This window comes from Piliocolobus tephrosceles, chromosome 4 (genome assembly GCF_002776525.5).
Source record: "Piliocolobus tephrosceles isolate RC106 chromosome 4, ASM277652v3, whole genome shotgun sequence".
NCBI lineage: Eukaryota > Metazoa > Chordata > Mammalia > Primates > Cercopithecidae > Piliocolobus > Piliocolobus tephrosceles.
Genome location: NC_045437.1, coordinates 149,444,550 through 149,459,126, shown reverse-complemented (window position 1 = coordinate 149,459,126; position 14,577 = coordinate 149,444,550). Strand labels below are relative to the sequence as shown.

The 14,577-nt window shown below is 42.8% G+C and overlaps 2 protein-coding genes and 1 pseudogene across 7 annotated transcripts in view; all 3 read left to right on the top strand.

The window, feature by feature from the left end:
- LOC111526968 (protocadherin gamma-C4) overlaps positions 1-14,577 on the top strand; it is a 178,115-nt gene that overhangs the window by 35,359 nt on the left and 128,179 nt on the right. The window contains exon 1 of one of the 5 annotated variants that reach the window (XM_023193063.3): positions 6,024-8,605. The exons of the other annotated variants lie outside the window; for them this stretch is intronic. Within the exon in view, the coding sequence (XP_023048831.1) occupies positions 6,182-8,605 (2,424 nt within the window). The 5' untranslated portion in view covers positions 6,024-6,181. Of the gene's footprint in view, positions 1-6,023; positions 8,606-14,577 lie in introns of those variants that run through there. 5 annotated transcript variants of the gene reach the window in all.
- Positions 616-1,354, top strand: LOC111526971 (annotated as a pseudogene). Its single transcript, XR_002726534.2, has one exon. The product of XR_002726534.2 is annotated as a peptidyl-prolyl cis-trans isomerase A pseudogene (transcript).
- On the top strand, positions 10,937-13,550 carry LOC111526970 (protocadherin gamma-B4). Its single transcript, XM_023193073.2, has one exon. The coding sequence runs from the start codon at positions 11,110-11,112 to the stop codon at positions 13,519-13,521; it is 2,412 nt and encodes an 803-aa protein (XP_023048841.2). The 5' UTR covers positions 10,937-11,109; the 3' UTR covers positions 13,522-13,550.

The window sequence follows — 14,577 nt, the reverse complement described above, 5'->3', positions numbered from 1 at the left end:
CGCCACCTCGCCCGGCTAGTTTTTTGTATATTTTTTAGTAGAGACGGGGTTTCACCGGGTTAGCCAGGATGATCTCGATCTCCTGACCTTGTGATCCGCCCATCTCGGCCTCCCAAAGTGCTGGGATTACAGGCTTGAGCCACCGCGCCCGGCCCAAAAATTATTTTTAAAAAGATAAGAATCATTGGTAACTGCAGCAGGGAACACCTGATCTTTGGCGTTAAAAGACTTGAATAACATTCCTGTAACTATCTGTCATTTACTTGGGCCAGTTACAATCGCCATTATCTTCCAACTAAAATTAAGACTTAAAAGACTTCCCTTATTAGAGATGGGATGTCCATCTGTTGCCCAGTCTAGAGTAAAAATCCACTTGTAACTGCTGCTCATAGAGTGTGTATCCAGGGCAACTTAAATCTATGTTCCTGGGATGCAATCCTAAAGCTTGGCCCAAATAAGCTCTACTTATATTATTTTTTAAAACAAGACTTTCCTTATCTATCTGACTCAAATTCTAAGAAAATAATTTTATAACTTTTTTTTCAAACTATAAAGCAGCATAGTGAACAAGTATTTGTTGACATCACCATTATTATAATTATTCGGTTGTTGCCGCCGAAGAAATTCTTGTACTACTAGCCATGGTCAACCCTACCGTGTTCTTCGACATTGCCGTTGACGGCGAGCCCTTGGGCCGCGTCTCCTTCGAGCTGTTTGCAGACAAGGTTCCAAAGACAGCAGAAAATTTTCGTGCTCTGAGCACTGGATAGAAAGGATTTGGTTATAAGGGTTCCTGCTTTCACAGAATTATTCCAGGGTTTATGTGTCAGGGTGGTGACTTCACACGCCATAATGGCACTGGTGGCAAGTCCATCTATGGGGAGAAATTTGAAGATGAGAACTTCATCCTAAAGCATACAGGTCCTGGCATCTTGTCCATGGCAAATGCTGGACCCAACACAAATGGTTCCCAGTTTTTCATCTGCACTGCCAAGACTGAGTGGTTGGATGGCAAGCATGTGGTCTTTGGCAAAGTGAAAGAAGGCATGAATATTGTGGAGGCCATGGAGCGCTTTGGGTCCAGGAATGGCAAGACCAGCAAGAAGATCACCATTGCTGACTGTGGACAACTCGAATAAGTTTGACTTGTGTTTTATCTTAACCACCAGACCATTCCTTCTGTAGCTCAGGAGAGCACCCCTCCACCCCATTTGCTCGCAGTATCCTAGAATCTTTGCTCTCGCTGCAGTTCCCTTTGGGTTCCATGTTTTCCTTGTTCTCTCCCATGCCTAGCTGGATTGCAGAGTTAAGTTTATGATTATGAAATAAAAACTAAATAACAAAAAAAAAAAAAGAAATAACTAAGCACTCGATGCTGTGTGCCTACTACGATGTCTTTTGCATACTGTGTGTCTGATAGTATTTAAGAGTGAAAATGACTGGGTGCAGTGGGTCACACCTGTAATCCCAACACTTTAGGAGGCCAAGATGTGGGGCTCACAAAGTCAGGAGTTCAAGACCAGCCTGACCAACATGGTGAAACCCCGTCTGTACTGAAAATACAAAAATTAGCCGGGTGGGGTGGCATGGGCCTATAATCCCAGCTACTCAGGGGGCTGAGGCAGGAGAATCCCTTGAACCTTGGAGGTAGAGGTTGCAGTGAGTCAAGATTGCGCCACTGCACTCCAGTCTGAGTGACAGAGTGAGACTCTGTCTCAAAAAATACTAATAATAATAAATAAATAAAGAGTGAAAATGAATTTTAAAACATGCTTAGTAGTGTCTGCTTACAGGACATATCTCTAAAAATAGATGACTGGTGAATGGGAGAACAAATGTTAATGAGGTTCAAATAAATAAAAATTTAAATATTTTAGCATTTTAACCCAGACAATAAGGCTTCCATCACATAGTAACTGTTTATTGAAATATTTCAAGAAAAAGGGGATTATCATTTAGAAGACTGATTTGTCTTATTTATTACGACTGAAATGTGCAAACAAAATCATTGTGTCATGAACAGAAAACAGCAAAGTTTTCGACTATCAATGATGTTCGAATAGAAAACGGATCACTAAGGAGATAGGAGATTCTGTTACTGGCAGTCTTCAAAAGCAAGTTGATGGCCCTGGAATTAATGGAGTACAGGGGATTTTATAATTTGATGACTTGTTGAACTACATTATAGTCAAGATTTTTTTCCAGTCATGAGTTGGAAGAGTCTACAATCTAGTGGCATTATAGAATGGATTGGCCACTTGTGCATCTGAATTTGTTATGAATGTGTAAGGGAAAAGTAATTGAGATGATACCTTGAAAATAAATGGAACCTGCTTTGTAACCTGACTTTGTCAGTCTTCATAAAGATAACATTGAGTTGATGTGATTTTAAATAAGGTGCTAAGAGTAATATGTGTTTTTCTAAACCAATATTGTGGTATTTACATTTAAGGAATTATTATAGATTTATTTATTTCAAGTTTCCAGATGTATATACCTAACCAAGAGATCTAATCATACACATCTTCAAAGCTCATTTTTTTGTATCTTTGTGATATACTTTGATAAAATAACAATTTTAAACAACTTGAATCTTGGATATTACTCTCGTGAGTTGGATGGGCTGTTATATGTATGATTACTTCATAAACTCTGAAAGTGTGAATGTCATTTTATTATATCACCAATTTGGGATGTTAAACTACATCTTGAGCTTTCGCTGTTATAGGGAAAGCTCACTAACTACTTTTCATAGACACCACGCTGGTTTATTTTATTCTCTTTTTACCTGTGACCATTTCATTTAAACAAATAAAACATTTCACTGATGGAAAAACTGCCAACTTCTACTCTAGCAAAAGTCATTCATTCATGTGGACTGACCAACTGTTAAACATCCTGGCAATCATGGAATTTGCTAAGTTCTGACTAAATGAGGTTCTTTAATCCACCTGCAATACAGATCATTAATAATAAGATAGGCTATCTGAAGTTTTGACAGTTCATTACAGAATTTTGAAACATCAGGAAAAAAACTACCAAATTATTGTCTTATTTTATGGTCTGTGAAAGCCTTTTTTTTTTTTTTTTTTGGAAGACAGTCTTGCTCTGTCTCCCAGGCTGGAATGCAGTGGTGTAATCTCAGCTCACTGCAACTTCCTCCTCCCTGATTCTCCTGCCTCAGCCTCCCAAGTAGCTGGGATTACAGGTGCATTCCACCATGCCTAGCTAATTTTCATACTTTTAGTAGACATGGCGTTTTACCATGATGGCCAGGCTGGTCTCAAACTCCTGACCTTAAGTGATCCACCCACCTCAGCCTCCCAGAGCACTAGGATTACAGGCGTGAGCCACTGAGCCCGGCCTGAAAGGCATTCATTTCTGATCAGGCTTCTGTTGAGGTAGTAATTATCAAAGGGGAAGGAGTAAAATCTCAGAGGAGAAACATTGGAAAATACCTTTATCTTTGCTTGAGAATGCAACTCTAAATGGAACTTCAAAGAACTGTTTTGTTGTTTGTTTGTTTTTTAGTTAAAAAAAAAAAGGCCCAAAAAGAAAAGAGAGAAGATAATCAATTCAATGCCCAGGAAGCCAAATAGACTTTACATAGAATTCTTTTTAATACAACCAAACAAATGGTTAGGATTCTTCCCAATATCTTAGTCAACAATAATATATGCTCTTTAAACTATGAAATGATTTCAATTTGATATAATGAGCTTATGTCAGATTTTATTAAACATGTCTTGGTGGTCTAGTAAAGATCTTTAATATTTAATTTTATGATGTTCAATAACTTAGAAAATGTGAATGCTAGAGATAATGAGCCATTTACTCCGTAGGGTATGTATGCTTTGTGTTCAGAGTAGTCTATAATTTAATTTAACTAGATCTTATTTCTTTTTCTCCAAAGAAGGTACCAAGACACAATAAGTTAATTGAGACTTTTTTAAAACAGTAGAATAAGAAACAAATGTGAGATGAAACTATGAATTCTGAGGCATCAGGTAGAAATGGATCAAGACATTGAGAGCTATAACCTCCAAACATGAAAGTGTGTTTGAAAATGTCTACAACAAGCACTTATGTTGTTTAATAATCATACACTTTGCTTGCCTCAACAAGAATTTCAAAAGTAGTATTAAACAAATAGAATTTAACTCCAGTTTACAGAATTCATCTATAATACCTCTATTAGTTCCTTTAAACAAAATTTGTCTACTTTGTGAATGCAAAGATAACTAGGGATTATTTTCATAGACAGAAACATAATCTCCTTCAAAGTATTCCCTGTATTCTGGAGCAATGCCACCAGAAAGCAGAAATAGGTTACTTAGGAGACTCCCACAAAACTAAGTTAAGCTTTCTTAGTGTTAGTTCTGGATTCTCCTGGTTCCATCAGCTACTCTCCAGGACCTAAAATAATTTACAGACCAAGACTGTTTCTTGCCAGGTATTTATTCCAGAGCAGATCATTCTCTTTTATTCTGCAACTGTGTGAAAGGAGCTTTCTTTTCTTTCTGCTAGCAGAGGGTAGCCTCGGATCCATCAATAATTTAGTTTTACTCTATCAACATCAGTGGAGAGACGAGTACCTCTAAGGATCCTCTCAGGACAGTCCTGCATTTTGCTCAAATGCTGTCTAGAGATCCCTGTTTTCTCAATTGCACTAGAATAGAGTAGGATGAAGATTTGAATTGCATACTAGGATGAAGAGTTGAAATGAATTGCATAATGAAAAGAATCAAGCAATCCATTATCCACTTTCTTATGAATTCACAGCCCAGTAGGATCTCTGCAAATTTCTGCCTTCTGTAGAAAATAGGTTGCTTCTATAGCTGATTGTTGCAGCCAAGACAAACAATGATTTCTTTCTTCTTTTTCTCACAAGACTGTGAGTGAGAATATTTGGATTCCGACATTGTTCTACTACCATATAATCAATAATCAGGAACAAGGCAATTCCTTCCTTCCTTCCTTCCTTCCTTCCTTTCTTTCTTTCTTTCTTTCTTTCTTTCTTTCTTTCTTTCTTTCTTTCTTTCTTTCTTTTTCTTTCTCTCTCTCTCTCTCTCTCTCTCTCTCTCTCTCTCTCTCGCTCTCTCTCTCTCTCCCTCCCTCCCCCCCTTTCTAGCGGAGTTTTGCTCTTGTTGCCCAGGCTGCAGTGCAATGGTGTGATCTCGGCTCACTGCAACCTCCGCCTCCCGGGTTCAAGCGATTTTCCTGTCTCAGCCTCCTGAGTAACTGGGATTACAGGCACGCGCCTCCAAACCCGGATAATTTTGTATTTTTAGTAGAGATGGGGTTTCTTATGTTGGTCAGGCTAGTCTCAAACTCCCGACCTCAGGTGATCCGCCTGCCTCGGCCTCACAAAGTGTGGGATTACAGGAGTGAGCAACCGTGTCTGGTCCCCCACCTCTTATTAAAATGAAGGTGTTAGACCATCTCTAAGGTTCTATACAGTCAAAAATTTATTAAAATAGGTCTATATGTTTTACAACAATTTTGACTTTCTGAATCCTGCATGATGGTGTCTAGAACCAATTAATGATGTCTAGTTCAATTAATACTGAATTAATTAAAATTTATATACACTGATATAAATATTTTCTACGTAAAATTTTTCATATGTATTTAAATAAAATTTACCTTTTTGCCTTCAATGACTGATTTTCCTGTGTGCAATAACGTGTGAGTCAGGGCCCAAAAGAGTCACTTGAAAGTTGCAAGGCAAAGCAGTTTTTAAAAAAATTATCTAAGATTATCAAACACCCATCCATGAGTACTGTTGCATTAACTCAATGTCTTAAAATGGATTTTTAAATTATCAGGGATATCTAGAGCAAAGAAATTTAACAGGGAAATTTTGAAAGATGAAACAATTTTCAATGAAATCAGTGTATTGTGTGCATCAATCTAGTGCAGTAACTTAGTAAGGACTCAGAGCGCCGCTGTTCACCAACCAGGGAAAAACGGTGCGAGAGATCCCACAGAAACCACCGAGTTTTACAGCACAGAGAAACGACAGATTGCGATAAGCCCTCTTCCAGGCTGCACTAAACTCAAGCTTCTATCCTGCTGGATTCTGAGCTCCCCTTCCGAAGACAGAGGGGTCCACCCGGATACACCCGCATTCTGAAGCACTTCCTAAGACCGGCGCTTAAGTAAGAGAAGCAGGACTACTATGGCGGCTCAGCCAAGGGGCGGGGACTACAGAGGATTCCTCCTGCTCTCCATCCTCCTGGGGACCCTGTGGGAAGCCTGGGCAGGACGTATTCTCTACTCCGTGTCGGAGGAAATGGACAAAGGGTCCTTTGTGGGTGACATCGCCAAGGACCTGGGGCTGGAGCCCCAGGAGCTGGCGGAGCGCGGAGTCCGCATCGTCTCCAGAGGTAGGACCCAGCTTTTCGCCCTGAACCCGCGCAGCGGCAGCTTGGTCACTGCGGGCAGGATAGACCGGGAAGAGATCTGCGCTCAGAGCGCGCGGTGTCTGGTAAACTTTAACATCCTGATGGAAGATAAAATGAATCTTTACCCTATAGACGTGGAAATAATAGATATTAATGACAACGTTCCAAGATTCTTGACAGAAGAAATAAATGTAAAAATAATGGAGAATACAGCTCCCGGGATTCGGTTTCCGTTAAGCGAGGCTGGGGATCCAGATGTGGGCACGAACTCCCTCCACAGTTATCAGCTCAGCCCCAATCGCCACTTCTCCCTGGCTGTGCAAAGTGGAGACGATGGAACTAAGTACCCGGAACTGGTGCTGGAGCGGGTGCTGGACCGGGAGGAAGAGCGGGTTCACCACCTGGTCCTCACAGCCTCTGACGGCGGCGACCCGCCCCGATCCAGCACCGCCCGCATCCAGGTAACAGTGGTGGATGTGAATGACCACGCGCCTGTCTTCTTTCTGCCTCAGTACCGAGTAACTGTCCCCGAGAATGTACCAGTGGGCACAAAACTGCTCACGGTACATGCTATCGACCTGGACGAGGGAGTCAATGGGGAAGTGACATATTCTTTTCGGAAAATAACTCCTAAACTTCTACAGATGTTTCATCTGAACTCGCTTACAGGAGAATTATCAACTTTAGAAGGATTAGATTATGAAGAAACCGGCTTCTATGAAATGGAAGTTCAGGCTCAAGATGTTCCTGGTAGTCTGACAAAGGCAAAAGTACTGATCACAGTTTTAGATGTAAATGATAATGCTCCAGAAGTGATTATGACGTCTTTAAGTAGCTCAATCCCTGAAGACACACCTCTTGGAACAGTAATTGCTCTTTTCTACGTACAAGACAGAGATTCTGGGAAGAATGGTGAGGTGACCTGCACCATTCCAGAAAATCTACCTTTTAAATTAGAAAAATCAATAGATAATTATTATAGATTGGTCACAACCAAAAACTTGGACCGGGAAACACTCTCTTTGTATAACATCACACTGAAAGCCACAGATGGTGGAATTCCTCCCTTGTCCAGGGAAACGCACATCTTCATGCAGGTGGCAGACACCAACGATAACCCACCCACCTTCCCCCACTCGTCCTACTCAGTCTACATCCCTGAGAACAACCCCAGAGGGGCCTCCATTTTCTTAGTGACTGCACAGGACCACGACAGTGAGGAGAATGCCCAGGTCACTTATTCCTTGGCTGAAGACACCATCCAGGGGGGACCAGTGTCCTCCTATGTCTCCATAAACTCTGACACTGGCGTCCTGTACGCGCTGCAATCCTTTGACTATGAGCAGTTGAGAGAACTACAACTAACAGTGACTGCACGAGACAGCGGGGACCCGCCTCTCAGTAGCAACATGTCACTGAGCCTGTTTGTTCTGGACCAGAATGACAACCCGCCCGAGATCCTGTACCCGGCCCTCCCCACAGACGGTTCTACTGGCGTGGAGCTGGCACCCCGCTCCGCAGATCCCGGCTACCTGGTGACCAAGGTAGTGGCAGTGGACAAAGATTCAGGCCAGAACGCCTGGCTGTCATACCTCCTGCTTAAGGCCAGCGAGCCAGGACTCTTCGCGGTGGGGCTGCACACGGGCGAGGTGCGCACGGCGCGGGCCCTGCTGGACAAAGACGCGCTCAAGCAGAACCTCGTGGTGGCCGTCCAGGACCACGGCCAGCCTCCTCTGTCAGCCACCGTCACGCTCACAGTGGCTGTGGCCGACAGCATCCCCGAAGTCTTGGCCGACCTGGGCAGCCTTGAGTCCTCCAGCGGTCCTTACAATTCTGAACTCATGCTGTACCTGGTGGTGGCGGTGGCCGCAGTCTCCTGCATCTTCGTAGCCTTCGTTCTCCTACTGCTGGCGCTCAGGCTGCGGCGCTGGCTCAAGTCACGCAAGCTGCAGGCTTCAGAAGGTGGCTTGGCAAGTGTGCCCACCTCGCACTATGTGGGCATGGATGGGGTGCAGGCTTTCCTGCAGACCTATTCCCACGAGGTCTCCCTCACCTCGGACTCTCCGAAGAGTCACCTGATCTTCCCCCAGCCCAACTATGCGGACACACTTATCAGCCAGGAAAGCTGTGAGAAAAATGATTCTTTGCTAACATCCGTGGGTTTTCATGAATGTAAAGACAAAGTGCCAACTATTCAGGTGAGCCCAGCCCTTCCTTTATTTTCATGAGTAATTTGTTTGCATGATATTTCTCTATAATTTTGCAAAACAAGTGTTTTGAAAATAGGGATTTTAAAAACTTTGTAGAGATAAAACTGAGTTTACCAGTTTCCTTCAGTTATGACACTTTAATATAGAACACATAGGTTATAGCATTTCTTTAGTGAAAGCCTGTGGACAAGATTATGAAAAAGTGGACTATCACATTTTATAATTTCCACCTACTTTCCAATCTATGTTCCAACCTACTTTCTTCACTCATATGTTTTATAAATTAGAATGAATCGAGTCTTTCATATTGCACAAGGTTAGCAGGAATAAAACACACCTCAGCTGCCTTCTCAGGATTCTCTTTTGCACTTAAATATATAAAAGGTTCTGAAAGATTTCTTCCATGTGAAGATTTTTTTCTGTGCCTGAATCTGCCTCCATGTACCTCAGCTTGGTGGTCCTAAAAAATCTTGATTGCTTCTTGACCTATTTACAGTATAATGACCTATTAATGGGGTGGTAGTAGAAGGTTAGATTTATGCCTAAAGAATGAAATGTGTGTGTATCACACTTCACTAAGATCTATATCAAAGACAGATGCCACACTAAAGGCCATCAGACAAAACCAATAAAATATGTCAAATGAAATGTCATTTCAAGTGTTGTAATTGGCATTTGTGACATAGGCAATTACATGTTTTAACAGAGAATTCCAGTGTGCTGTTTTAGTGGTACAGCCAGGTGAAGTGTGTCTGTGGGCTATCAAAGTGGGAGATTGGGGATACTGGCTTTGTTTCAAGTGTCTCATTTACTCAAACCCCTGACCGTCTTATGTACACAGATCCTAGACCAGTAGTTGATTTTATTTATTAGGTCTACTGAAAAATTCAGTTGGAAATAACCCAATCTGGGATTAACTACTTCCGTATTCTTTTGTGTAACATTTTAGTAAAACTCAATATATCAAGTGATTGTCATCCAGAAAGGGTGGATGACAAAGTAATCTTGATTCCAGAGACCTTTGAGTATTAATTAAAAAGACCCTTTTAGCCAGGTGTGGTGTTGCAAGCTATAGTCCACCTGCATGGGAGGCTGAGGCAAGAGGACAGCTTGAACCCAGGAACTGGAGGCCCACCTAGATAATATAACAAGATTCTGTCTTTTCAAAAAAAGACTTCTTTTTATACTAGTGTTGTATTTGGTAGTATTTTGCACATGATAGACTGTACGATAATGTGGGGGATATATTTTACAAGTTCTGCAGTGTTCACATTTCAGATGTACAATCACTTGGGGTAGCAGACAATGTTGCTGACACTAACAATGTTACTGAGGGAAGGTCCTATGCCAGAAATATGGTTATAAGGTATTTTGTGAAAGAAAATCTTCTGACAAAAATTTATTAGATGCATAAAATTGTTTTTAAGCAACGGAGAGAAATAATCACTAAACTCAATGAGCTATTGAAATCAAATTTTCCAGGGATTGTTTCCTTCAATTCAGAGGTCACCAAGGAATGTAAAATACCTGCAGAGGTAGGAAGCAGTGCTGCGGTGCAGCAGATCTCAGTGACTTTGTGTTTTGAGGCTATGTATTATGCCCCTGATAACTCTGAAGATGAATGTTGTATTTCATAACCAGGAAAATAATTGTGTAATGAGGAGAGGAGTAGGCTATTGCCTGTGATCATCGAAATGAGAATCACATAATATTCCTGTAATGAAATCACTGAAAATATTGGGAAAGCAGATGTATTTGAAGATAAGTATAAATTGCACCTTCTAAAAGGCAATTTTGGCATTACTGATACTCTCTGGAAAAAGTTGAAATAAATCAATTTGGAGGTACTTACAAAAGTGGAGAAAATGTTAGGAATAATGAAAGAAAGATAAAATGTATCCAGTATATTTCTAATGAGTAAATATGGAACATTACTGTATTCTGAGATGGTTTAGGCCAAGTTTGCGTTATGGCTATCTTTATATAGATAGTGCATGTTTGAAGATTGGGGAAAGCTTATGTCAATAGACAGATGTTTATGTACTTAATCTACATGATTTGCCTAAAAATCTTCAAAGTTGGGATGAAGGCATTCCTAAGAGTACATTTTTAGACGTCATTAAATATATAGACATATCCATGTAGTTTTTGTTCTTTCAGTTAGGCACACAATTATAATTACTGCACTGGTTAACTTGAAGCAGCAGAGGCTGTAGTTTCCTAGTGATCACTCTGGGTGCCGCTGTTGGCCAAAGTGGAGAGCTTGGCCCTCCAGCTCTCCTCGCGCAGCCGCAACGCGCTTTCCGGGGCAGCCCCAGCTCAGACTCCCCAGCACCAGCCTTTAGGCTGCTTCCTCCTCGGAAAAAGAAGAATTTTTTACTGAACTGGAACTGGAACTAAAGTCCTTTGGGAGATCCGAAAAACAGCAATACAGAGGTTATTTGTAATCCGGCGTCTCCAGGCTGGTGAGCAAGCTGAGGAGAGCAAGAGGGATGGGGAGTTGCGCCAGGAAGGTGGGCCGGGCTGAGAGGCTGCCAATGCTCTTTCTCTTCCTGCTGCTTTTGTTCTGCCCGGCGCTCTGTGAGCAGATCCGCTACCGGATTCCCGAGGAAATGCCCAAGGGCTCAGTAGTGGGGAACCTCGCCACCGACCTGGGGTTCAGCGTCCAGGAGTTACCGACTCGAAAACTGCGCGTCAGTTCGGAGAAGCCTTACTTCACCGTGAGCGCAGAGAGAGGGGAGTTGCTTGTGAGCAGCAGGCTAGACAGGGAGGAGATATGCGGGAAGAATCCAGCTTGTGCTCTGGAATTTGAGGCTGTTGCTGAAAATCCACTGAACTTTTTTCACGTGAATGTGGAGATCGAGGACATTAATGACCATACGCCAACATTCACGCAAAATTCCTTTGAGCTGCAAATAAGTGAGTCTGCACAGCCTGGCACGCGATTTATATTAGGATCTGCCCATGATGCGGATATTGGTAGCAACACACTGCAGAATTACCAACTCAGTCCCAGTGATCATTTCTCACTGATAAATAAAGAGAAATCAGATGGTAGTAAATACCCTGAGATGGTATTGAAGACACCTTTGGACCGAGAAAAGCAGAAATCTTACCACTTGACTTTGACTGCCTTGGACTTTGGAGCTCCACCCCTAAGCAGCACTGCACAGATACAAGTTCTAGTGACTGATGCCAATGATAATGCTCCAGTGTTCAGTCAAGAGGTATACAGGGTGAGCCTTTCAGAAAACGTGTACCCGGGGACCACGGTGCTACAGGTGACTGCCACAGACCAGGATGAGGGTGTCAATGCCAAGATTACTTTCTCTTTCAGTGAAGCTAGCCAGATCACCCAATTTGACCTGAACTCTAATACTGGGGAAATTACTGTTTTAAATACATTAGATTTTGAAGAAGTCAACGAATATTCCATAGTTTTGGAAGCAAGGGACGGTGGAGGAATGATTGCACAATGCACAGTGGAAGTAGAAGTCATAGATGAAAATGACAACGTCCCAGAAGTGATATTCCAGTCTCTACCCAACCTAATTACAGAGGACGCTGAGCTAGGAACACGTATTGCTTTGCTCAAAGTCCGTGACAAGGATTCCAGACACAATGGTGAAGTTACTTGTAAATTGGAAGGTGATGTGCCATTTAAAATATTAACTTCTTCAAGAAACACGTATAAATTAGTGACAGATGCTGTTCTAGACCGCGAGCAGAATCCAGAGTACAATATCACCATTACGGCCACAGATCGGGGCAAGCCTCCCCTCTCCTCCAGTTTCAGCATCACCCTGCACATTGGTGATGTAAACGACAACGCTCCGGTTTTCTCACAGTCTTCCTATATGGTCTACGTGGCCGAGAACAACTCTCCTGGAGCCTCTATTTCACAAGTCAGCGCTTCCGATCCTGACTTGGGGCCTAACGGCCAAGTCTCTTACTCCATCGTGGCCAGTGACCTGGAGCAGCGGGAGCTGTCATCCTACGTGTCCATAAGCACAGAGAGCGGGGTGGTGTTCGCGCAGCGCGCCTTTGACCACGAGCAGCTGCGCGCCTTCGAACTCACACTGCAGGCCCGCGACCAGGGCTCGCCTGCGCTCAGCGCCAACGTGAGCCTGCGCGTATTGGTGGGCGACCGCAACGACAATGAGCCTAGGGTGCTGTACCCCGCGCTGGGTCCCGATGGCTCTGCGCTCTTCGATATGGTGCCGCGCGCTGCAGAGCCCGGCTACCTGGTGACCAAGGTGGTGGCGGTGGACGCAGACTCAGGACACAACGCCTGGCTGTCCTACCACGTGCTGCAGGCTAGTGAGCCCGGGCTCTTCAGCCTGGGGCTGCGCACGGGCGAAGTGCGCATGGCACGTGCCTTGGGCGACAGGGACGCGGCCCGACAGCGCCTGCTGGTCGCTGTGCGTGATGGTGGACAGCCACCACTCTCTGCCACTGCCACGTTGCACCTGGTCTTCGCCGACAGCTTGCAGGAGGTGCTGCCGGATATCACTGACCGCCCCAACCCCTCTGACCCCCAAGCTGAGCTGCAGTTTTACCTAGTGGTGGCCTTGGCCTTGATCTCAGTGCTCTTCCTCCTGGCCATGATTTTGGCCATTGCCTTGCGCCTGCGACGCTCCTCCAGCCCCGCCGCCTGGAGCTGCTTCCAGCCTGGTCACTGTGTTAAATCCGAATCCGTGGTTCCCCCCAACTACAGCGAAGGGACTTTGCCTTATTCCTACAACCTATGTGTTGCACATACAGGAAAGACGGAGTTTAATTTCCTAAAATGTAGTGAACAGTTGAGTTCAGGACAAGACATACTTTGCTGTGATTCATCTAGAGCCTTATTTCCACTTTGTAATTCCAGTGAATTGACTTCCCATCAGGTGAGTTTCCTTTAAGTATAACTTAATTCTCATTGCCTACCCATTTCTCCATATTCACAAGAAAATATCATATTTGCAGGAAAATATATAATTTTTAGATCTCATGAATCATTTGAGGAAAGTTGTAGTCAGTTAAAAAGCTGTCATATCATTCTTCAAAGGAGGAGTGAAGTAGGAGCAATGGCCCAACAATTTGTTTGTTTTTTAGCCAAGCTTAGATTTACAAAGCAATGAGGGTGTGGTTTTAACCACAAAGTGAAAATGTTAGATAGTTATGGGCTCTCTCCTAAAATGTGAATGAGATTTTTCCCATACATTTTCCTTCTTGTTGCCTAATATATGATGAATACTTTTTTCAGCTTGGACATACCATAAATATAAAAATAATAAAGTCAAAGAATTTAAGCTAAAATTCAACACTTTCCTTAACTAATTTAACTGGTATGGTCTCCATAGTAGTCTACTGTTTCTTGTGTTAACTTCCCTTTTGTTTCAAGGGCTCTTAGAATAAGGAGTCAACTGGATTTTTATGTCCATGGACCCCTTGTGATTATATGCAGTGTATGCTGTGTGTGTGTGTGTGATACTTTTACTTAGAAAAGGGTCTGCTATGCTCATGAGAAGATCAAAAGCAGAATCTCCTTACTTGCAACATAGGAGTTTCAGGATTAATCTGTATTCAAGCTCATTCCATATCCTCCATCAAAGAAAAGACAATGTTTTGTGTCTGTTGTCCCTCTCACACACAGCCCTAATATATAATGTGTAACTGCCTTATCTGCAGCCCTAAACTAATATAGCTATGGGTCTTCTAATCATCCTGCTACCTCTAGGAGAGAAATATAGTATTGAAAACTGCCAATCTGGTGTGCATACAAAATATATACAAAATATGAAGGAACATTATATGAGCCTTTTGCTAGGTATCTCTAAGCAACTGCTTCAGTTAATGGCCACTTCACAAATTGCTGAAGGAAGGAAACCTCTTTTGATTCTTTTTCTTTTTTCTTTTTCTTTCTTTCTTTCTTTTTCTTTCTTTCTTTCTTTCTTTCTTTTTTTTTTTTTTTTTTT

Coding starts and splice junctions, on each gene's coding strand:
- LOC111526970 (XM_023193073.2), top strand. CDS start 11,110: ATGGGGAGTTGCGCCAGGAAGGTGGGCCGGGCTGAGAGGCTGCCAATG.